Below are 26,594 nucleotides of genomic sequence, written 5' to 3'. Positions count from 1 at the left end.
ATTATTTATAAATGATTTTCAGATGAACTTATCATGTCTTACATCTGTTGCTCTAGCTATAGATATTTGATCATAGTACATGTCTCACATCTGATGATATAGCTATAGATCTGACCATACTACATGTCTCACATCTGATGCTCCAGTTATAGATAATGGATAAGAATGACTTTATATCATTTCTATTTTTACCCATTATTTTCATAAAGTTCTATCTACCTGCAGACTTCCGAGAGCTCATCGTATCATTCCTTGATAACATTTACTTTTTCTCACTAGAACTTGAGCTAACAAGTTTCAGTTCTTCAATAGCGCAGCCATCGCAAGATACTAGACTTGAACTAGATACTAGAATATTATACAAAGTCCTTCATGTCGGTAAATGTCTGATCATTTTCAAACCTATAGTTTACCCCTGTGCTGGGTGTTGACCTCTGTTTTGGATGATTTTAGCTTATTCTTCCATTTCTGCTTTCAACTATATTTTCCGTCAAAACATTCTTTGAATCGAAACCTTATTAAGTTTCATTTCCTCAGATTATTCACACTGTTCTTACCATGCAAAAAATGTATAAAGGTAATTCTCCAATGCTGTTCGAAAGTTTCTCAAAAATGCCTCTGACACTACCATTCAACGACCCTGCAAAAAATGTGTAGCCATGTGAGTGATGGCCTCATTTATCAATACTTTCACTATACTGTCCTTCTACATGCTTGAAAATAAATTAACTTGAACCTTAACTTACATCGACCTTCTGAGTGTAGAGATATTCTGTTTAACTCTCCTTCAGCTAACTCCGAGTATGCAACACAAATTTTTTTATAGTTTTAGACAGTAATGTCAGGCATGCATATGAGTTTTTTTTATTTGACGTTTTGCTGCCTCGGTGAACAACTGCCTTAAAAGCATTCCATATTCGTGTCAGAACCAATTTAACTTTGCCATATTCGTTCTGCCGCATTCTCAATTGTGCATTCTGCTGACTACGCCATTTTACTGCTGTCTGTGCGCAACATAATGTAAGTGTATATAGTGAAAGTGTATAGGAAGTGCATCAAGTAAGTGTATTAAGTGTATATAGTGACAAATTAAAAACCCCTGTTTTCATACTTCTTTCTTGCAATGACTGTCTAATAGTTTAGGCTTTATCACTGACTTCCGTGTAACTCTGTTTCCAACTTCTCTTCCCATCTGTTTGTGTTCAGTTCCCTTAACTTCATGTTATCCTTAGTTACATCTTGGTATCTCAGTCTAGGTCTGCCCTGATTCCTCTTTTTGTATGATTGTTTCATAGATGCTTCATAGTCATACCTTTAGTGTTGGTGAAAGTGAAAGACTGTGAATGTGGTTTTTGTAATAAATAAAGAAGTTTGATATAATATATAAGAAAAAAATTATGAATTTGAATAATATTTAACATTGCTGACTTTTTCACTATTGCAATATCGATACAATATTGCTTACATTGATAGGCAGTGGCACGCAATAAACCAATATGAACCCAAAAATCAGGTGTGATGATAATGAAATTATATCAGATGTAAAATTTGTTTTTGCTACAAGCCATATAGTAAGTTCTATTGAATCCTTGGGCAACAGAGAATGCTTTGCCTACACTAGTAAGTTCTATTGAATCCTTGTGCAACAGAGAATGCTTTGCCTACACTAGTAAGTTCTATTGAATCCTTGAGCAACAGAGAATGCTTTGCCTACACTAGTAAGTTCTATTGAATCCTTGTGCAACAGAGAATGCTTTGCCTACATTAGTAAGTTCTATTGAATCCTTGCGCAACAGAGAATGCTTTGCCTACACTAGTAAGTTCTATTGAATCCTTGCGCAACAGAGAATGCTTTGCCTACACTAGTAAGTTCTATTGAATCCTTGGGCAACGGAGAATGCTTTGCCTACACTAGTAAGTTGAATTGAATCCTTGGGCAAGAGAAAATGCTTTGCCTACACTAGTAAGTTCTATTGAATCCTTGGGCAACAGAGAATGCTTTGCCTACACTAGTAAGTTCTATTGAATCCTTGGGCAACAGAGAATGCTTTGCCTACACTAGTAAGTTGAATTGAATCCTTGGGCAAGAGAAAATGCTTTGCCTACACTAGTAAGTTCTATTGAATCCTTGGGCAACAGAGAATGCTTTGCCTACACTAGTAAGTTCTATTGAATCCTTGGGCAACAGAGAATGCTTTGCCTACACTAGTAAGTTGAATTGAATCCTTGGGCAAGAGAAAATGCTTTGCCTACACTAGTAAGTTCTATTGAATCCTTGGGCAACAGAGAATGCTTTGCCTACACTAGTAAGTTCTATTGAATCCTTGGGCAAGAGAAAATGCTTTGCCTACACTAGTAAGTTCTATTGAATCCTTGGGCAAGAGAAAATGCTTTGCCTACACTAGTAAGTTCTATTGAATCCTTGGGCAACAGAGAATGCTTTGCCTACACTAGTAAGTTCTATTGAATCCTTGGGCAAGAGAAAATGCTTTGCCTACACTAGTAAGTTCTATTGAATCCTTGGGCAAGAGAAAATGCTTTGCCTACACTAGTAAGTTCTATTGAATCCTTGGGCAACAGAGAATGCTTTGCCTACACTAGTAAGTTCTATTGAATCCTTGGGCAAGAGAAAATGCTTTGCCTACACTAGTAAGTTTTTTAGTAAGTTAAGTAGACAGACACGAAATTGCTTTAAAGTATAATTTGTGTATGCCCATGACCTGTACTACTGGTTATTCTTAAGTATGACAAGCAATTATAAATAATTACTCTTTGTTAATGGCTTACTGACAGCATTTAAAGTACATCTATTTATGCCAATATAATAATGGTATTTTGTCTCCTAGCAATGATTTTGTTGTGAAAAGAACAAAAATCCAGTTTGTGGGACAAAAAAACTTGCGATGCTCCAAGCTGTGAGATAAGAAGATCACATATTCGACAAAAAATTGACTCAATGGGAGCGCGCGACAAAAGCGCTTCTTTTTCTTACCATTCTTAAATATTTTCTTTCATCTAGTTGCCATGCTATGTTGTTATGGTTACCAACACGGCCAACACTCGCCAACACAATTATAACACATAATTATTATGCAATGTCAATGTAGGGTTCCACCATAGATGTATAAACCTTATATATATATATATATATATATTGGTTCCACAAATACTAAAAGAGTCTGCACCGTATTTATACATCCCACATTAACTTTCAACTAGTGGTTATAGAATGACACCAATCAGATTGTGAGTATATCTTGTGGCGTTGTATCATCTTGTAGAGTGAACTAGCAAGAAATTCTTTCTTCACACAAATAGGTAATCTCAGGCGTCTAAAATCTTTCAACACATGTTCTGCTTTTATGTATAAGGATTTTTAATGAACAATTTTTAGATTATCTAGTTTAAAAACAAGCAATTTTAATACAATCTCACGACCAAACACAAGCGAAGCGATTGTTTGGGAGCTTTATGATAAATGCATATGTGCACACAACTCACGAAAATTATTCATGAACGGCGGTCCCAAACCCTTGTGCCCAAACCTCATCAACAAATTTAACCATTTTTCTATGGAGTCGTTTAAGTATAATAATGATACAAAACACATATAAACCTATTTAAATCTGTTACCAAGTCTTTGAAATTTGTAGACAATATGCTTATGACACGATGCTTATAAGATTATTACAATATTTAATTATAAGAACAATTATTCGATTGTATAATAAGAATAATCATTAGAATTTACAAGATCGAAGTATATAGTGACCGATGTTGGGCAATATGTTACTGTTATTATTTTTCTAAATACTTTTTCTAAATAATTTTGTTAAATAGATTTTCTAAAATTCTAGATAAATATCACAACTTCTTGATATTGATTGCTATGACGTTTTGAAATGTAAACAAAATTGTGCATTGGTTTTCGTTTCTCAAACTTTAACACCAGTTTTCTCAAAACTATGTTTTCGCACCAATGGTAAACATGCATTCAGTTTATTGACCGTAAAATCTGCTGTAATTAAACTGAAATCAAATTTTTTTGCAAAATAACTGAGAATTTTCTCCTTCTGCTAGTGTAGATAACTCTAAATCTCACACACCCGACTTAACCATGGTTTTTGTGATCATGACGCATTTCTTCACTTTGGTTACAGATCGCTGTCAAAACCATTCTGCATTCAACACAACCAACTTTCAAACTGTGTATTAATTACACTGCAGCTTGCCATTTTACTTCTAATATTGCATTTCTCTTATTGCAGGGGAGAGATATAAGCATATAATCTTTTCCTTTCATTATTGCTATTTGTTGTACATAATAACACCCAGTACATTACAGCTACCATTACAGCAACCATTCTAGTTCTCCTATTGCACTGCAGTGCCATTTGACTGCTAGTATTGCATTTCTCAACCAGCTGTACTCTTTCTTTTTTCCAATATCACTTTGGTCGTGGGCTGTATGACAGGAGAATTTCTAGTTATATAGTGTCTCAGCTGGTTCTGGTCGACATTTTGCAAAGATGGTGAATCCTTCTGCCCATTTTTATGACTTGAAAGTGTTGATAAAACCTAGTATTTGGCTGAAACTACCCAAAAATGTTATTTAAACCTCAATATATGTTCTTTATCTGCTCCTGTTAATGTGTTAAAAGTTTGTGTTGTCAGTTAACCTTTAAAATAAGGTCGCCTCTCGTTGTCATAAAATGTTCAGACTTTGTTGCCATCACACCTTAAACCTTCGAGAATCCTTCGAGAATTTCGGATTATTGGCCTTCAGAGAAACATGATGATGAGTAGTATATATATACCTATATATATATATATATATATATATATAGATATATTTACTCATGCTACAGACAGTACTGTTTCGGCTATTGAAGCTTCATCAGTGCAGCTCAGAGCTCAGGCAAGGGACACAAATCCCATTACCAATGAGAGTTGACTTCCTGCCAATAATAAATATATACATGCATGTATATATTTATTATTTATATATACTACTCATCATTATGTCGTAATATATAATATATACTGTGTAGTAATATATATCATTGCAAGTCTATTATACAAAAAGTGTGAATCACAATATTTGGTGTACACACATTTGGTACTTTTGGTGGCTTTAATGTTAGACCTATTCAAGTAATGATAGAACTATTGAACCATCAATTATATTGGTGCAAATAATATCGGCTATAGATGTTATTTTGTTTTTCCAGTTGGTAGAAAAGAGTCAATTCAGAAGATGACTGCTAAGCCAATGAACGTAGTTGCTAGTATAAACATATTGGATCGCGGAGATGGTCCTGCTCAGGAAGTCCTGTCAAGGACAGCCAGAAACAGAGCGCAGAGGCAGCAGGATGAAACAAGGAATGAATTAACTAAAATAACGGACAGGGTTGATAAGGTGAAGATCTGCTAGGTACTAACAAGCCAGCGATAAATCCACTCTAAGTAGTATAATATACTTTATATATATATACTATATATTATATATAACCCTATATAGTCAGTTCTCTTAGTTGACATTGCATAAAAAATGGGGCAACTTATTGCTGTAGAGTTTCTTAAGTCTAATATTACAGAGCCTGTTAATATTGGTAGAAGCCTGTGGTCCATAATGTATTTCAGCTTGATAATTAAACTTTTGTGATACGTCTCTGAGGCTTATGAAAGTATGATTTTAGCCTCAGGGAGGAAGGCTGACAAAGGTCATGTCAATCCATTTGCTGTTATATTTTAGACTCTAGGTCAATTTGATCTGGTTGCACAGACCGAGGAAGAAGGAAAGAGCAAGCCTGATTCTAAAGTTGCCTATGTAAGCGACCTCGATGAACTCTATGCTATCTTGAGCAATCCAATCGCTAAAAGGAAGGTGGGTTCATCGCAAATATGACCGACTGCCATTAGTGTCATAGTTGAAAGAAAATTGGAATCGATTTCATGCTTTAGATTGAACACATATTCGGCCCTTGATTCTGTCACCGGCAAATGACGGTGGTTTGCTGTCTTATGGCAATCTTGATGATTGAAACTGCTGTCAACTTGCCATATCATAACACATACAATTTACAATTCATGGTCATTATGCATCAATTTACCTGCTTTGTTTCTCATTTTATGCTAAAAGACACTAATGAAATATTAGCCGAGGGCTGACCTAAAGCACCTGTCTATTATGGTCTAAGTATACCAGCATACGCTCACCTAAAGTAACTGTCTATTATGGTCTAAGTATACCAGCATACACTCACCTAAAGTAACTGTCTATTATGGTCTAAGTATACCAGCATACACTCACCTAAAGCAACTGTCTATTATGGTCTAAGTATACCAGCATACACTCACCTAAAGCACCTGTCTATTATGGTCTAAGTATACCAGCATACGCTCACCTAAAGCAACTGTCTATTATGGTCTAAGTATACCAGCATACGCTGTGTATTGGTGTTTCCAAGTCACATTCTCAGCTTTAGTACAGCAGAACTGGATTTGGTACATGTCAGTGTTCATGCGAAGGTTTAGATGTCAATTATTTATGAGGGCAGGTTTATTACAGTCGTACATGAGAAATTGCTGATGTCTTGTAGTATCTTCAGCATGCCTCAGAGATAATAATTGGATTTCAAGACAAGTGCATCCGCAGGTTCAAGCTGATGCAGCAAGTGAATGAGGTAAGAAGTTAACACGTTGACAAACTCTTGTTACTTTGTGAGCAAAGTAGCTCAACATTTAACAGCTACATCATTGTTTTATTATCACAGCTTGACCTACTAATCATCAACCTCTTTTTTGACTTTTATAAGGCCAGCTTTATTTTATCAAAATATCAATGCGGACTTTTCAACGGTAAAAGTATCTTGAAAAATTTTGTTTGTTTCTTGTTTAAGTTCTTCAGTGACACGACTCACCGACTAGAGGAGGAGGATCTTAACCCACCCTCACCGGAAGTAGACTTAGATGAGGTCCAACAGAGCGTCACCGAGTCATTAGACACAGCTAAGACTCTGACAGCGAGGATAGCGGAGTTGAATAAAGAGATGGTCGATTACATGTACCAATATGCCAATGCCAAGGCAGGAAACAAGTTAGTATCATTGGGCACCATATGTCAATAATGAACTAGCTAATGCTCAAGCGCTTACATGGATATTATCTGTAACGTTCTTTAATAGTACAAGCGGGAACAAGTTTGTAAGCTATATTTGCTTGGTATTGTATTAAGGCATGTTTGCATATAAATAAAATACATATAGTAGGTGTATTGAAATAACTAGTAATGGAATAGGTTTTATATGAATAAATATATATCATTGATATTATAGATATTATCAGGTAGCAAACATAAATAAATTTTTTCATTTGTACACTAAAAGGACTAAAACGTTTAATTAGAGATTTGGATATTTTCAGTTTCTATTATATAGCGAAGATTGCCATACTAGGGTCAGATTATGCTCAACTTTAGCCTCTAGACTTATCTAGACCCGTTTCAAGCATTTAGAGTAGTCAATCATTATTTCATCTGCGCTGTATACACCTTTCAACATTATATACTGTAGGTATTCCATGGTCATAGTGCCGGTAAAAAGCTAAGCTTCTGTAGAGACATTCACTTTCGGTGTACTAAAATACACCTTACCTCAAGAGAGGGCAGTATTGGTTCATAAGTTTGAACTTAAACAATTGTTTTCCACATTTATATATATCTATGGGCTGTTCAATATGACAATCTTGTGATAGTCAGGCCAAGCTCTGCATATCTGTGAAATATGTGTTACTACTGCCAGAGGATCTACTGGAAGTTTTGTCATTGACTCGAGGTAATCAATGTTTTCTCTGGTCGATAACGTCTTATAATGTACCCCTTTCAATTTCTCTACTAGATGATTCTGCTTGCATGTCGTTTGATATGTTATCTTTTACAATTATCTTTTGAATGACAACTATCGACATGTTTTATCGACATGTTTTATCGGCATGTTTTATCGACAATGTTTTATCGACATGTTCTACGGATAGAAAAAAGGTTCTGCCACAAAATCAAGACATCTCTTTAACTCCCATAATTTTGTAAAACGTGTGCCAAGGGGCTTCCGCGTTAGCACACTTTTACAAAATAGTGGATTGTTTACTAGGCATGGTCCTTTTTAGCATGAAATTTATTGAATTGGATATTGGATGTTATATGGCTGTGTTTTTCTGCTACCCATGGCAATGACATACTACAAGCATTTCTGCGCTGTGTATTAAGGTAGTTTCAACATAGATATGTTTATGCGCACCATATCACCTCTTAGTTGAAACTAGCAACAAATTACGCATGCTCATTTCCTATCAGAAATTTCATTTTTCTCCCAGTTTTTCACCGTCTCTTTCTGCGTATTGTTCTAAGTCTACCAGTGAGTGAGAGTGGGATGTTGATGTTGTCATTGTCTCCTCCTGTTGTCTCAGGTTGTGTCTCAGAGTTGGTATAAATTATCATTCCTTGTAGGAAGCTCAAGTCATCCTCCGCGTAATGTTTCTTATTTTATATGCATTTATTCCTTTTATAATGCTTTTTTAATTAGTATAGCTTTGCTTTTTAGCTTGCCAGTATCTTGAAAGCACCATTTAACTAACTTTTTTGCTAAGAATAGATTTTTATCTTATGATCTGCAACCTTGCTGAGTTCAAGTTGTTTTAAACTGCTAAAGATCTTTAAAGGAAGTTGTCTGCTCATAAAAAGCAATATGGTCAACTGTGGAAGGGTAAACAGTCACTTTCTCCATTTTTTCATGATTGCTGATGGTTCGCCTAGATGTTGAGAATATTTAGGCAGCCATACAAAATTGAAGCCTGCTTTTAAACATGTTGCTGACTTGAAGTGTACAAAACATTTCAAGGGTCAATGACATCTAATGCATTTATGCTGCCTAACAAGCATGTTATAACCCTTAGGTTCACAAGCAAGACTCCTTCATTAGTATGTATATTACATCCCTTATCTCAAAATATAGCATTGCTTTAGTCAATATATGTTATCTGATATATGTTTATTATGACATAGCAAGAACTAAATGCCAATAGAGGCTAATAGCATAGTTAGTTTCACCCCCTCTGCTCCATGACATGCAATCTTGAATTAGCTAGTACATAGCTATTTTTGAGCATTGTTGGGGTGTGGGTGGTTATTATCTCATACCTTGTTGGAGGCCTTTTCCTTCATCAGGTCTGCTGGCTATATTAGCTTTACGCATCAGACCACCCACATAGAACTCACAAGTTGATCTGTACTTAAGTTCTTAGTAGGCTATAATGTTGCGCTTGTCCAACTTATCTTATCAAGAGTTGTGTTCTCTCACCACACTATTATTTTATTAGTAAAGATACTAGCAGCTTTGAATTATTTCTGGCTGTTCATGTTGCTTTTGGCTCATGTTATGCAGACCTTTGTCAAATAGGCTAAAGTATTTTTGCCAATCTGACATATATTCCTCTGTACGGTCCTTTGATTCATCTAATCGAGCAACCTCAATTCTAGGAATCGTAAGAAGCTGGAAAAAGCTCTGAGTCAAGCCAAGGATGATGTTCAGATCATGAGTGAGAAACTGCTCTCTATATCTAAAGGTTTGTTTTTCAACTACTACCTACTTGCTTAGTGCAACTACTCACTTGGCTAGTTTACATATGGATATTAAGACTGCAGCAGGAAATGCTAGTTTGTGCGCTTCCTGTTTCAGTTTTAATATTCACCTGTAGCATTAGTCTTTTGCTAGTCAAATATGGTTTTCTCTTTGCTAGCATTGGCTATCATTATTATTTCTTGTCATACAGCTTTCTTTACTATTTTTAATATAATGAAATATTTTACTCCACCAAGTATCATATATTTATTTTTTAATCTTCATTCTTGTTTTAAATTGAACTGCCTCTATTATGGGTTTTCGTAGTTAAATTATTAATCAGGTTTGGTTACAATTACGGCATGGTACATAAATAGAAACGAGAAGGTACAATGAGATACAACATACCCATAATGCGATGCACTTGTGCTCACTATTGCAGAGTTGGAGGAGAAGGATGACAAAATTCAGGGTCTTTACCGTCAGGTGGAGTTCAAAACTACAGAAGCACAGAGGTTTAAGACGGCAGCAGAGATTGCAAAAGTTAGTAAACTCGATATCAGTCTTTCAATACTGTTTTCATTCTACACAAAGTGATGACACCTCATCAGTATATTCATGACTAGCGTTAATTAACATGGCATTCTGTTGACAACAGTAATAAGCTGCAATAATGTTGCCAAATTTGATAGATCTACAAAAAGACAGCACAAATGGTTGTGTAAGCATTTCTCATTGTTCCATTGTCACCCCTAATCAGAAGACAAGAAATTATTAATTATTTCTATAAATATGGCAGCTGTCTTCTCTGGGAGTATGAAACGTGATGCACATATTATAACTAACTACAAGTCACAGTAACGCTTAGACCCTGCAATTTAATATTTAAGTAGAAATAATGATGAGTTGGTAATTCCTAAAATGCAATAGGTATATCAACAGCCTCAATTTACTTTCAGATATCACAATACAAGTTGTGGCCCTCCTTTTATTCTAACAAATCATTGTCCAAAGGTTTCTATCTTGCATATATGTTGTTACACAGACTACATATTTTACCATAGCTATTAGATGCAAATGCATTTTAAAAAGCCAGTAGATATCAGCAATGACCAGATAGTTACATAAATTAATGTACAGTACAGTAAAGCAAACGAGCCACCATGAAAAGCTAGGAGTTATCTACTTTATGATGTAAGGATACAACTCCAAGTATTATTCCTTACTATCATAATATTCTGTTCAATTAAACAGCATTAATTATAGCGATAATGCATTTTCATTTAACCAAAGCTTTCCTGATGCTTTGCATTTAAAACCGCTGTGAATTTTTTGGTTGACGTGTTGAATAGGTGGTTGAAAAATGCATAAATGAGAATTTCTAGCTGTTTGGACAGGACATAAATAATTAATTATTATGGTTAGTTTTCATCTAAAAATGTCTATAGATCACTATTTTTCTCACTAGCATTCTCAAAAGAGTTATCATCATTCTTGTTACCATACCACTATTTACTGCCAGGTGCTGGCTATAGCTTGAGTAATGACCTCGATATACATGTACTTTCAATTACATATAACACCCCCTTCTCTTTCCCCACTTCGTGTTATGGTTCCCAGCTAGCCACTATTTTCTGTACATAAACAACATTCATGTGCTCAACAGTGTCAGGATGCTGTCGTAAGAGTTTGTATAGGAAACCTCATGTGTCTATTAAACTGGTATAATTGCCTCAGCTCTTCCCTTGCATAATGTCTAGTAATGGCATATTTGCACTCATCTGCAGACTCTCTGCATAATAATCATTTAACTATGTTCAAACTTTACTAGCAAGTGTGGCTTGTGCTTTGAAAATATTGTTTATTCTAGTGTTGCAACGCAATGACAAAATCGGTAGCTCGCTGGTGTATACACATCACTCACTCGTAATGTCAATGCCAGTGTGACACGCTGTGCAGGTGCTTCAGCTTATGGGAATAAATCGATGTTATGGAGATCTCAGTTAATTCCAGGTTACAATGTAGAGTTGTTTATTTTAAATTACCATTTTTAAATAAATTTCGTGCTATTAAATATTTTAAAATTTGGAAGATTTTTTAAACTGGACTGTGAGAAAAACAAAATTATGCTAATTTATCGTTTTTGGTGTTGGAGTCATCTCCAAATGACACTTATTTTCGATTAAATAAAGTTGGAACTTAATACAGCACAGTTGCTTAATGGCTTAATAATCATACATTAAACCTCAGGAAATAACATCGGCTGCAAGAGTTCTGTCGGTGGTTACCACATACGCTGACACTCCCGAACTTATTGGTACCACTCAAAAAGTTAAAATAAAACTTCTGGATTGGTATTGCAAAGCAGGAGATGTCTTATCAATGTCCAATCTCCTCTAGCCATAATATTATTTAATTTTAGGCATCTAAAATAGAAATTTAATTCTCATAAGATAACAACTTGGATGAGTAAAAACAGCTTGAATTATTACTTGAAGGGAAGATGATTTCTATTTGAAGATGAGCTTACACAAATTGCTTATTGATTTTATCAGAAAGTATTGGTATTTTTCTACCATTGGCAATTATTTTTTATGGTTGAGTTGAGCTGATTGCCAGGATGTTTCTAGATTAAAATCGATAAACTTGATCACGGTATAAACACTTAAAAGAAAAATACGTGCAAAATGAAGTCACTAGTTGTTATCGTTGCGATAGTTGATATCAGCTATTGCATTCGAGTTGCAGCATTTCGCTTCTCTGTTCTGTTGGTCTCTTTGCAAATATATATGTAAAAATCGCTCTTTCAATTGATCTGAGGGATCAAGTTAATCACGATCACATTTCACAGATTTTAAATCTTCAAACATCCTGGCAATTAGATCACCAAAAACGACGTAAATGATAGAATAATACTGATACCTTCTAATAAAATCTACAACAATTTTGTGCCTAATTCACCTTTAACTAGAAAACAAGCTGTTTCTGATTAAAAGGTCGGAACTTACAATCTCACATAGACCAGTGTTCGGGTTGTCATTCTATTCATGACATTCATGCGATGTACTAAAGGTTGTCAAGTAAAGACCAGGTGTTGATTAGGTCATAGCATACAGTTTACAGAGCTATGATGAACCCAGTGTTTAATATATTGTAAAAACCACCAACTGTCTCAATATTGCCCTACAATAGCAAACAGAGCAAAAACATTTTGTTTGAGTCAGAGTTCCTACCAATTATTAGGGAGTTTGTTTGGAATTGGCCAAGGTGTCTGTTGTGGCAGGTTGGCCAAGGTGTCTGTTGTGGCAGGTTGGCCAAGGTGTCTGTTGTGGCAGGTTTGCCTCTGTCTCAAAGTGTGGAAAGGAAATGTGATGCATCTTTCAATGTTAGAGTCAGCTTTGTAAGAATGCTCGGGGAGCAGACTGTAGGCGTCAGGCTCAGGCATAGCCTTTGATCCTTACACTTATCACTTTGTCGCTTGTAGTATAAATTATATATTCTATGGTATTAGTTTTTGACAATCTTATTTTTAAAAACTGTTAGTTCTGAAGTGCGTTGTATTATTTTAGAGCGATTGCGTTTTATTATAAATCAAACTATTAATTTTCTGATTTGGTTTGAACTGGTTTTACTGGCTGTCGTTACTATCAAGCACTCTTAATATGTGCCACACCGCCGCTACTGCTGTCAAAAGTGTCGTCAATGTCTGCAGATTTGCTCCACATTTCTGCCGTGAGTGTCACTGTTCAGCCTTAATAAATGAGATTCTCACATCTGAAGCATATGCTATGCTAGCTGGAACAGCTACAAACCGTATAGGAGCCTAAGAGCAAGAGGTCTCAATGTTTAAGGCCTCCAATGATGTCTAAAAGTAGTTCAGCTTGAATGTCTGTATTGCAACTGCTTCAGTCAGTACTATGGAGGACTGGAAGCCACAAATTATACCTGTAAACTAGTTGCATAAAGACTGCTGATCATGCTGACCATGCCATCACACTCCCTATTTGAATTAACTATTCATGAATTAAACATTTTAGTCACAAATTTTTACAAGATGCACATTTGTAAATTTTTTTGCTTCATGCGACAATTTCAGTAAATATTGACATGAATGTTCTTATTTTGGTCCTCAACAATTATTTATCTCAAATGGAAACTATAACGATATTTCGATGCACGTCACACCAGCCATTGATATTTTGCTGCAGGTTACACTGGCCATTGATAGTTTGCTGCAGGTTACACCAGCCATATCTCTTAACGATGCGAATGTGTTATCTTCATCAAGCATACCTACTAAAGTTTTCAATCAGGAATGTTTTTCTAATTTGGCACATAAATAAATAGTTGTTAAACAAGAGAAAACATAATTTATTTTAAATGCTGAATGGACTTGGCATGAAATTTGTGACATTTTCAGCTCATGTGTGACACAAAAACTGTTTAATGTTAGATGTTCTGCCAAACGCTTCTGTGTTTTATTGTTTACGCCTCAGCAATTGCGCGCAAGTAATACTTTTACAGCAAACGCACCCATCCATCTCATTGCATACATAAGCATTCCATCGTAAGCTCAGATATATTTCATTTACAATTATTTGTTAAAGACGGTGTCTATCTTTTTGCAATTGTCAAGATAAATTAAGCGTTGTTAATTTTGGTACCATCGTTATGTCTGCTCGATGGCAGCGACTCTTGTGTCTCCTCCTGTCTTACCCACACTTTGTTTCCTTCCATATGTTTCTATTACACTGTTAACCTGCAAGTATACGTCACCTGAAAGATGGAAACTGCAAAACTCGCGAGTTTTGTTACTTGCGAATTGTCATCGAATGTTTCACGCTTGCGAAAGATAAAACGGCACGTGTGAAAAATGCGCAAGAAATGCTGCGCAAGCTATTCCATTTTCAACTTTTTCCACACTTCAGTTTTTTCTATTTCAGAATTCCTTAACTTGCAACACGCGAATGTCAATTGAAACACGCAACTCAGCGTGCACGTAATTCCAAACCTGGATCATCCGCACAATGTAAACACAGTGCTTGTATCACCTCGTCTTATTAGAGCAGAGTTTAAGTATGTCAGTGATATGGTTTGTGACTAGCGTCTATTCCTTCTGCCAAAAAATGAGAAATAAGAAAAAAAATTTTATCCAGAACAAGAAAACACTCTTTTTCTTAATCATGATATGGATTTTGGCAACACTATTTTCTCTTTTCACCCCCACATGATCACAGCTCTCAGATCAACTGATGATGCTAGTTAGTGCTTTCTCAAACCAGCACTAACTAGCAAGAATGGATTCATCAAACTGAAATTTGTCATTTAGTTTTACTTTGTGCTGTAATATTATTTGACAGGCACATCTCAGAATGATTTAAATATTCTGTTGCTCTGGCATTTTTCTGCAGCGAGCTGCCGTAGCCAAGCACCTGCTGCATTGTGTCACTTTCGAATAAAACAAAACAGGTGTCCAAGCATCTTCTCTTATCATACCATTCATTTGACAAAGAGGCACAAATGGAGGAAACATTTAAACAACAGGAATCACTGACTATCTTTAGAGCGGTTACTTCCTGCACCACATGCGTCGGATGTACAGATTGATGGTGTTTGAGACAGGCATGATCTTGATTTTGTTAGGTACTATCACTAGTAACTTCATCTAATTACAGACAAAATGAGCCAATTACGCAAGCGCCTGGTGTGAACTGCTCAGTGTTGTAGCTCTGTTGTGAGATTCCTCACTGAGTTGAGTACTTGCTATGTTGACATATGTCCTATTTGTCAGCATGCAAAGGCTGTCTGAGGCCTAACAAGCGGGACTGGGTGTGGAAATACAGCGGACCCTCCCCATACGATTTCAATCTGTTCCAGTGTTGGCATCATAAGGTGAAAATGTCGTATAAATGTCTATATTACTATGGGTATAAAACCCATAGTAATTATCTAATGCAAAGACTCCCAGGTAAAATCATCAAAATTTTATAGGCACAGTAAATAATAAAAATTAGCAACAAAATAAGATGTTTACGTTAGTAACTATAGTTAGTTACAGTAACTATAGTTAGTTACAGTAACTATAGTTAGTTACAGTAACTATAGTTAGTTACAGTAACTATAGTAAGTTACAGTAACTATAGTTAGTTACAGTAACTTCAATGCGTTTAGTGTATTTAGTGATTATGATCTGCAGTAAAATGTAAAATTATAATGTGCAGTACGTACCATGCCTTAGGGAGCTCTTATCTTCGAGGCAGACGTACAACATAAATGTTGAACTTAGCTTAAATGAATTTAGTTTACCAAACACATACTTGAAGTTAAGATTTAGTATGTATTTTTAACTATTTTACTGAGCTTCAACTTTTTCATCAGCTAAAATTTTATCACCTACATGTTTCTGGTTTCATTTTCATTATAACTTGCAATGAATAACGCTGAACTGAGAGACATCCAGCCTCATATCTTTTTCATGCGTTGCGGGAAAGATTTTGGTGAATAGCATATCGGCATAATCGTTATTCTAACATTTTCGGCACACCGACTGCCAAATTTTAATTTCAAGAAAAATCTTTGTTGATGTCGTATGGCTAAAAATATTTCGTATGGAGAGAGCGAAAAAACATCGAAAGGCGAAAAAAAAGTGCAACATGGTCATCGTAACCCGAAGGTGCGCTGTATTAAAGTTCTATGGCAGCTGTTGCAAGGGCCTCACTGACGCAGATAATGCTGTCACTAGTTCCTAGACCTGCTCGGTATCTAAATATGGATAGACGCTTGTGTGTGACCGAGACTGTTTGTTTTATTGGCCTATCATCAGTGCAGGAACTACAGAGTGGTAGAGTTGTCTGGTCATTGAGTACAGTAATCGTTTCTCATCTTTATCCTGCTTGGTCTGCGCTGTTAAAGCTGTCGTTGGATCTCGGGCTAAGTGCTAATAGTCTTGCGAATAAAGGAGCGCAACAGAAGGAAAAACAGAGGAGACAACAATTATTTGAATCATTCAACAGACTTGCTCATGAGCAGTAATTTGGGTCAATCACAAACAGAAACCATCGTTGTTACAGCTACATATGTATGTAACCGGCTGTCAATTAAAATAGGTAACTAAATACTATAAACAAAGCATTATGGCTGCATTATTTTGTGTCAGGTTTTTTGAAGAACTATATCTAAGATTACTCCCAAAAGCAAATCTATTTACAAATAGAATTATGGGTGGTTTGTCAACATGCTTGATTTTTCAGACATGCCTTGCTAGGGATTTCAGTTCATTATGCGTCATTGTCTGCGGATACAAGCAATATATTATATTATTATATTATACTGCTACAGCAAGAGTTCAAAAATTAGCAAAGCTAGTATATTTTAAAATTTTATAAAATTTATTAAACATTATAAAAACAGCACTTGCAGAACTTCGAATTTTTCATTTTTTAGCTTTTTTCAATTTTATGTTATATACGGTGATGAAAAATGGAAAAAGTATGTGATTAGCAGAATTTGAAAAGCTAGTCATTTGTGTGATGAGATTGCTGAGCATGACATGACAGAGCTGCTGACTCCTACACACAGGTGTAGGTACATCCTACATACTGTAGATACATCCTACATACTGTAGATACATCCTACACACTGCAGATACATGCTACATACTGTAGATACATCCTACATACTGTAGATACATCCTACATACTGTAGATACATCCTAAATACTGTAGATACATCCTACATTCTGTAGATACATCCTACATACTGTAGATACTTCTACATACATATAGTACATTCTAAAAGACTATTATCGAACAATTGAAAATTTTCTAGATCAGCTTAAAGTGCTTTTGCATGCTTTAAGGGGTATGTATGCTTTGGGGGCTATGCTTAACCCAATATCTATCATGCTATGGGTTTACCATGCTATGGGATATCCGAAATGAGTTTTCATTAGTTTTATGCATATCTATGAAGTTGGAATTATCTTCTATATGCCACTCTCATCGGCATGTGATGAGCAACATGTCGACTAGCTGCCAATGAGTCTAGCGATACATTTTTACCTACGTCGATTGAGTTTGTTATGAACACAGCATTTTTTATAATAGCCTAAAAACATTAAAATAATTGTAAAGATCTCAGGCCATAGCTTTTGCTGACACAACGATATGCATACTTGATCTACTGTCACTGACTTTGCTCTGCTCTGTCATCATGTATCCGAATTACGGTAAAAACCTATACTTCTAAAATTGTGAGGGGTACTGAGTTAGAATTTCAATGCCTCAAATATTGCCTATATGTGTACTTCTAGCTGCAGAAATATGACAGCATGCCAAAAGTGATAATTCTACCTTTTTAGTTTGTGTAGTAATCGAAAATGTTTAATTGCAAAAATATTGCAACACTGGTTGATTATGAGAATTGCTAATTTTGAGCTGTTTCCAGTTGAGCTGTTTTCAGCTATCACCATAGCAACGCATATTGCAGCTATCACAACAACTAGCAATTATTTACATGGACCTCTCAAGATTGAACGAAATTACGACACCATGTCATGATACCATCGATGATGTCGTGTAAAATGAATTTTTTGATGCTCTTGGAGCATAATGACCATCTGGCAGCAATTGAAAAAAAGCAAACTATTTGTGGGCGGGATCTATATGACAAAAGCACAATAGCCAGAGCTTTTACCCTTAGTTTATAAGGCCATTATATCAACAATCAAGTGCCATTCAATTGTTTTCACAGTCAACAAGATTAGATTTGCAGCCAAAAGTAGCTCTTATGATAGAAAGCCAAGAGTTCAGCAGTAATAAACAACCATTTTAATAGAACTAGCTCTGTTATTTACTATATATAATTTAGTAGTGGCCGGCAGCATGCACAAGTTTATTTATTGGTGACATTGTCAAGGATTCACTAGCCTACTAGTTCGGCCCAATTTGCTTTTATCAGTTGCAAGTTTCTGTTAGTAAAAAAAACAGGATGATTGCTAGAACACGTGCACCCACAATGATCGAAAAACTCTGTCTTGTGTAGACAACTCCAAAAACAATCCTAGTTGTCTCTCTCCATAAATGTTTTGCTTCTCTTGTATAGCAACCTCCTTATGCTAGTTTCCATCATCTGGGTGTTGTTAGCTTCCTCCAGCTAGCTTCCAGTGCTAGCTTCTGACAGCTCCCCTCTCTCGCTAGCTTTTGACAGCTTCCTTTCTCACTAGCTGTCTGGAAGTTTATTCTGTGGACTGTTTCAACCCCAGTACAGTTGATGTCAACATAGGCCTGGTCTCTTACTCTGGTTAGCTTTGTCTCAAAATGTTTTATATTCAGTGTCAGGTCAACCACAGGCTGCGTCCTACTTGCATCTTTTAGGTAGTGACCACATCCCTGTCTAAAGAGCATCTCATTGCTGAGGACATCTATGATCTGCATAAATAAACATATTATAGAGGATTTCTGTCGGACAGCATAAACAACATTGTTAACATATATTGAACATTGTTAACATATATAACATATATATTGAAGTATTTTACAATATATAACCATTTCTCTCACAGTTATTTAAAAGTTTACATAAAAATAATTAACTAAATTCAAAAAGAAATTTGGTAGTATAGTACTTCTTGGGTTATACCATTATCATTTTATTGCTGTTTAAACTTTCCCGGCATCAGAGCGTAAATGGTGTGATTTATACCAGACAATCTTTTGTGGTAGAAAAGATCTACTCAGTGCCTAATAGATTGAACTATCGATTGCCTGTTTGCAGTAAGGAGAAATAAAATTTAAATTTAAAAACCATTTGATACTCGTTGATTTCCTTCTTAGATTTATTTGAGGCCATTTGCGGGCATCAACGGAGGATGATGACTCGGTAGACCTACAAAGGAAGCGTATGTAGCACTTCTTAGCCTCAGTACCAATAGGGTGGCGAGGTTTATAGCAATCATAGAAAGGCCCTCCATTAATTACCTACTTTAATAATCATGATTATAGTTTCTATTGGCTTCTATAGTCCTGGTAAGTCTTCAACTAATCAAGTCTCTACCATCATGTATTTCAGTTTATGAACTTTCTGTTACTTCAATTCACCATCCCGACTCCTCTGCAGTACTATTAGAGTACCAACTTTCAGAATAGGTTTGTTCAACTCACTCAATAATTCTTGATGTCTGTCTTCTCATTATTTTGGCATGAAACGAAAAACATCTTTTTGATGATGATTATTAATACCTATAAAAAATTACCCATACCAGTTTGTACAGTCTTTAGTGATTCTATTGTCTTCAAGCTAATGTAATCTCTGAACAAAAGATTTCAGTTGTTCAGAAACAAATTGTATGAAAGACTATGTTAGTATATTTCTGATATATTTTAATGGAATTACATTTCACTCTCGTGTTTAACTCAATCCCAAAAATTATAGTATTCCATAGCTGAGCTATCCAATCAGACAGGTTCGATTATTTTGTCGTAGTGATCACACTTTCAGATAAAATAGCCTTTTTAGCCTAACACTCAGTTACAAAGTTCTGTATGTCAGAGTGATAAATGGTAATGTCTGTTTGTGGCAAAGTTGGGATTTGTTTGTCAGAGGTCCAGCGTTGAGTCGCCATTCTTTTTGCAGTGGCTCTAACACAGTTGGTTTTAAAAACATGTGGTTGTAGTGTTGATATCTGTAGAAGAGTAGTTGTGATATGTTATGGTGTAATAATAGTCATAGATTAACTGGTTGTGAACAAGAAAAGTTTTCCAACTTTATGACTCACCGGGTTTAGCTCATGTTATAACCAAAGTTTGACCTGTTTTCTTCAGTCAGCTGTTCATGCAGCTGTAAGCTCTTATGCTGATGACTATATCACTATGTTTCCATGATGCGCAGTGCTTCGGAGTTGCGCTTTCTCCGAATCATGGAAACGGCGTCTTCGCACTGAAATCACTGCGCACTGATCAGTGCGAAGCCAGTGCAAATTCGCAGCAAGGAAACAGCGACTGCGCAGTGGCTGCGCATATCTCTCATGCCGTGGAGACGGATTCTTCGAGGGCCATAAACTAGTACAAAGGTTGTCCTGTTAATCTTGTTTTTTTACTATTCTCCCGATCTTCTTTCACCTAAATTTAATTATGGTCTGCATTCACGAGGATGATGAGGTGATTACTTTCCTGGACTTTGTTATCGATGCCAACACTTTTCGAAAAATAGGTGGCAAGTCCTAAATTAACGTTTAAATAATATATTACTTAAAAATACTTATTAAAAATATATTACTATGTAAAAAGTGTGTTAAGGTTTGTAAAACCTTGTGAATGTGTATTGTAAATAAAAGTATAATGACGACAGAATCATAAAAAGACCGTTTATGACGTTCGGTATTCGTGATCGATTCTATTTTTCCATCAGGCGATTCGATTTATACAATTTCTCTTCTCTGGCTAATTTGCGGTATTTGCTGAAAACCACTGCGTAGCATGGAAACGTACAATCCCCTCGACTTCGGAGGGGGCTGCTTCGCAGTACTGCGCACCATGGAAACATAGTGTATACGTATGTTACAGGTATTCATGCACCACTTCATATCGCATGTACTAGTAACTATATATGTTACAGGTATTCATGCACCACTTCATATCGCATGTACTAGTAACTATATATGTTACAAGTATTCATGCACCACTTCATATCGCATGTACTAGTAACTACATATGCTACAGGTATTCATGCACCACTTCATATCGCATGTACTAGTAACTATATATGTTACAGGTATTCATGCACCACTTCATATCGCATGTACTAGTAACTACATATGTCACAGGTATTCATACACCACTTCATATCGCATGTACTAGTAACTATATATGTTACAGGTATTCATGCACCACTTCATATCGCATGTACTAGTAACTATATATGTTACAGGTATTCATGCACCACTTCATATCGCATGTACTTGCCACATTCAAAAGTAATGCTCTGCTTTCGTATTTGTAGTTCAGCTAAAAATGAGAGGTTCTATGTGTGCTGTTTTCCATATTGAATATAGAGAAAAAGTTTTCCTTCTAGTTAAACAAATTGAATATAAAAAAATTTAAATTTTACAAGTAATAAACTTTACAGTTAGCTCAAATTCCTTATTCGGGTCACGGTCACTTTTCAATTGACGCTTCGGACGTTTGTTGCGCTAACTCAGCCAGGATACATGATCAGAATTTTTTTAATTATTAATAATATTTATATCCCTCTATATTAAAAAACAGGTACCGAATTTACTACTTGCTAACAATTATTACTTCAACTGTCGCATGAATGACAATCGCTTTTAGTAAAAAGATTTCTTTTAAGTTAGAAGGGTTAAGCCTAGGAAGGGGTCAGCATCAGTGCAGTGAGAATCTGTACAATCAGTAGGTTCAGTTATTAAATGAATAAGATAGTAAAATAAATAAAAATGTAATTATCTCATCATTGTCAGATGAGCAACCTATCGTTGGCAGTAGTAGTTAAAATATATCCGCGTGATAGTGTGATGAAATGCGCTGAATTTTTTTACCTCCACTGCCGGGAGCTGAACTGGGTATTATTGATTCGAATCCATCTGCAGTGAGCGTTTCTGTGACGTCGAGTAGTAGTCTCACTGCGAATGCCTTTGCACAAATTTTTCGAAGCAAAATGGCGTCGGATCTATTCGGATTTTACGGTTTCTAATATTCGGAGTGGAAGAAACTGAATCCATTTGAAGCATGGAAACCCGAAATGCGAGTGCTCTAACAATAGTTTCTTGTCTTTAGTCTGAGGTCTTTGAGTTAGCGGATTGGACAGTCCCGCAGTATAGACATAATGACAATACTTTGTATGTGTCATTGACCTGTGCTGATGCCCAGAGCAAGAATGCCAAATGATTACAAACTATAAAAGAGAAAATTACACCTGATTAAAATAATGCTGTCTGTGTCAAGTGTCCCACATCTTTTAACACTTTCACTCTCAGATGAATTTAACACTTTCGCAGGCAAGTTTTTTTGGGCAATTTGAGACCTCCTGGTCAGATTAATTTTTCACAAATTGATTTTTAAAAAAATCATTGATACACTTTTATTTATGATATTGTATATGCGAATTGTGTTTTTATTATAGCCTACCGGTAAATACAAATAAACATTTATAAGTCAAATTCTTATATAAGTGTTTATCTAGCCATAGTAATTTTGGAAGCATTTGCCCTTGCAGAGGCCTACACCACAGTCTTGACATCATGTGCTTATTATTGTTCCTCTATAGCTTTGCCTATAGCCTTTGGAGAACGCCATAACAGTAAAAGAAAGTTGTTGCACTCTAGGAAAATATTCAGAAAGCAGTAACAGAAGCATAAACAAGCTACAAACAAAAATCTCCATTTTATTCAAATACATCTTTATTTCAGATTTTTCATTCGTTTAGTATTGCAAAAACAATCCTTTTTTTCTCAAAATGGCTAATTTTTTGGCTGCTAACAGAGACCAATATATTTTAGTTTACTATTAGTAAAAAATTAAATAATAAAACGCTATAAGCTAACCAGAAATAACTTTATAAAAAATGTTCGCGTGGCGACATAATAGTCGCTCTGCCCACTGGCGTCAGTATCGCAAAACGACAATAATGTCGCTCTGCCTGCCAAAGGGTTATCCTAAATCTGAATAAATTCTATTTGGCCTGTAGGCCTACATATACACAAGCGTAGGTTATATTACCATTAGAAGCCCGTTCTGTCCCCTTTCAGACGTGTATCAAAGGCTGTTTTGGTTTTAAATGTATTAAAAATAGTGTTATATAGATTTGGAGACTTTGAGTTAAATCTATAAATGGACGCTGTCGCTGCCCAAGATGCTCAGTAAATAAAACTTATGACCAGGAGGTTTAATAGTTTCAAGAGTGGGAGGTGTTAACACTTTTTATAGAAAAGCAAGACTAGCGTAGCCTGTAGCAGTACCTCGCTACAACTGTCAGGCTGTCCGTGAGATTTCATTCATTTATATGACTCGCTCGGCCCAGAGCTGCTGCCCTACAATAGGCCTGCCGTGGACAACCCATCGCTATATAGGTCAGCGCTGCTATCACGCGCCAATGTAACTCCATGTCTGCCATTTTGTGAATGGGTTTCTGTAAAATTCATTATGAGAAATGTTTTGCAATCGCTGCTTCATGTGAAACCGTGCAGATTCATTTTACTCTTCTCTATTCTCAAGTGGCGCCCTAAAGCCTCTTAGGAGATGTCTCAAGAGTCAGCTATGACATCACTGACTCTTCCGACATCATCTACTGTAACCTTGCAGGCGGTTTTCCCTTTTGCTAGCTAACTTTGCAGAATATGATACCATAGACATCACCAGCTACTATATAGCTCAAGGTGTGACCTCTACGCGCTGCTACACCGTTATTATTTTCACACGCACAATAAAATCTTGTATGACCTCGTGTACCCTGCTACGGGCTCACTCGGTGCTTCATATTTGGTTATATCTTCATAGCAAGTTGAAAATGTTTTCTTTTTTTATCTGCCTTGTTTATTGAGTTCAATTTGGCTATTGACCCCACTGTTGTTCTATGCTGGTACACAGGAAAGATGGAATATAGATTTAAATTAAATGAAGTTAGCATGTTTTTTAATGGTGAAACTGGATCGGTGATAACAGGCCAGTTAGTGTCACTATCACACTTATTTACCCTCCATTGTTTATCCATCTATCGTACAGCTGAGTCATAGCCTTACATCGTCAATGTTCCAACAGATAGCTGAGCACTGCTCGACACGTGCCACTGATCTAGTTAATGCTATATCTGATCCACTGACTTCTATCACTATTTGATGAACGGCGATATGATGTTCACAATGTAACAGATAACAAAGAATTCCTGATGTGTAACAGGTTTGGTTCTCAAGTGATTTATGAATGAGCGTCTTTAATCATCCATATATGAAAAATTGAGGTTTCTCACTAATGCCAACATTTCTTGTAATTTATGGCATCCGTGCATTCAAATATGCACCAACACTACCTTAGGTTATAGATATCAGCACCTGGAATGCTCTTCCTTCACTTCTCTCTAGATGTCTTCTATAGCATGCAAATCAACATTTACCTCTTCTAATCTCACTAGTTGGTAGCAGTATGAAATCATGAAGCTAGCCCTGGAACTTCCTTCCTTGTTGCCCCCTCTTCTGCCACCCCCTTTTTTGACCAGGGTTAAAGCCTAGCTTTACAGACCGACAAAAAACATCTTCTGCAGCCAATATATGGGCGACACATTAAAATGCATTGCCGATGTGTCTTTTCGAAATGAACGCGTTTGTCTTTGCCGGTAGAGATATAACCAACACATTTGTGATTAGCTGAAATAGTTGATCATTACGATATCATTTCCATTTTATTAATTTCCAGCGCACGCTGTTTACATCGTAGATTGGTTTTCGAATAATTGGCATGACAAGGCTTCATGGACACAACGTTTATATCTGAGCCAAGATAGTCTCACTGGTAACAAATAGATGGAAGCCACTAGTATAAGCTGGACCTGCCCATTAAACATTGCAGATAATTCTTGTATTAACTAAATAATTGTTTCTCTAGTTTGATGAATCTAAAGTGTTTTAGCCATTTGCTGCGTTCATAGCATTTTTTACCAAAATCTAGCAATACAATCGCTGACCCAACTGCCCTTAGACATCAAATATGCTGACAGTACTTCAGTAAAGATACTAGTAAATTCTACAACGATGTCATGGCCTTGACACGGTTGAAGCCAACTTTAATTAGTCATTATATTTGTCAACACGAGGCACCGATCAGAAAAGCCAATGGTGTGTGTAGTCACAACAAATACCTCCTGGAAACGTCAAAGATGCATTTCGTCAATGTGGAGCCAGGCCTTTAGCACCAGATGCTTTTACTCATATAATGATGTTGATATCTGGCTGTAGAATTAAGGATGGGTACAGATGACAAATTATTATCTCAAATTGAGTCAACAAACAAAATTTCTGCAATTCCTACAACTTGCATCATAGTTACTGAATTACCCAATCAAATTGTATCTATCTATTCACCATTCTATAGCAAGGGGGAGGAAGGGGAAGGGGGGTGGGTGACTTGTTAGGGCAATCGCTTCTAGATTACAGTATCACTTTTAGGAGCTGATTACACAGGTTGCTGCCTCATCGTAATGGTACATGAACCGTGGCTAAAGATATGTCTTGGGTCACCATACTGGAAGATAAATTTGATCACTGTTTCCTTGATGTTTTATATGAAGTCGCCATTTTTAATGCAACCTGATCGATAATATGTGCTGGTCGATATTGACCGATGCTTTGCATTTTTAATGTTGTTTTTAGTGTGTTCATTCATTTAGATTAGGTGACAAAAGGTTCATTTCAATGTCGAACTCATCTCTGCTATTTATAACCGCATCGATTGGCAAGCGGTATGTCAAGGCCGGTACCAACAGTAGATGATTCAGTGTTGTAGGATCGCCAATTGTCTGACATCTTTATTGCTTTGCAACATCACTCCACATTTTTATTACATTCTGGTCAATTTTTGAGTCAACTTCCTTCCATGGGCAATAATTTGGAAGCAAAATCCAGCTTCTAAATTGGGTTAAACTAACTACACATATTCAAGTTATTTCAATGTTTTCTGGCGCAATGTCACCATGTCTGAATCTTTGTCAACCTTCTAATCTATTTACTTTTTGTTACTAAAATTAGTATCATATACAGTGACACACTAAACCATTCGCCTATCTTAGTCATCACAGTAATGCTGACTTATTAGCCAGCTTCTATTTGGTCCATTTATTTCCTGTTCTCCCTAATCTCTTCCCCACCCCTCTTTCTCCATTTCACTTCTCTCTCAGGCTTTCATTTTAATCATGAGAGTAAATTTGCTCCGTAGCTGCTTAATGTATTTGATGAATCTGAGCGCTGAGTGAGAG

General features: G+C 36.1%; 1 protein-coding gene across 1 annotated transcript in view; it reads left to right on the top strand.

Moving 5' to 3' along the window:
• Positions 1 to 26,594, top strand: part of LOC137399752 (myosin-3-like) — a 61,663-nt gene that overhangs the window by 1,763 nt on the left and 33,306 nt on the right. Inside the window, exons 2-7 of the mRNA XM_068085969.1 lie at positions 5,232 to 5,419; positions 5,756 to 5,887; positions 6,603 to 6,686; positions 6,903 to 7,099; positions 9,536 to 9,621; positions 10,060 to 10,160. Coding sequence (XP_067942070.1) covers positions 5,258 to 5,419; positions 5,756 to 5,887; positions 6,603 to 6,686; positions 6,903 to 7,099; positions 9,536 to 9,621; positions 10,060 to 10,160 — 762 coding nt within the window. The 5' untranslated portion in view covers positions 5,232 to 5,257. The remainder of the gene's footprint in view (positions 1 to 5,231; positions 5,420 to 5,755; positions 5,888 to 6,602; positions 6,687 to 6,902; positions 7,100 to 9,535; positions 9,622 to 10,059; positions 10,161 to 26,594) is intronic.

The sequence above is a fragment of the Watersipora subatra genome, chromosome 7 (assembly GCF_963576615.1).
Source record: "Watersipora subatra chromosome 7, tzWatSuba1.1, whole genome shotgun sequence".
NCBI classification, from domain to species: domain Eukaryota; kingdom Metazoa; phylum Bryozoa; class Gymnolaemata; order Cheilostomatida; family Watersiporidae; genus Watersipora; species Watersipora subatra.
Note: the sequence above shows the minus strand (reverse complement) of the source record. Positions and strands in the feature narration are given on the sequence as shown.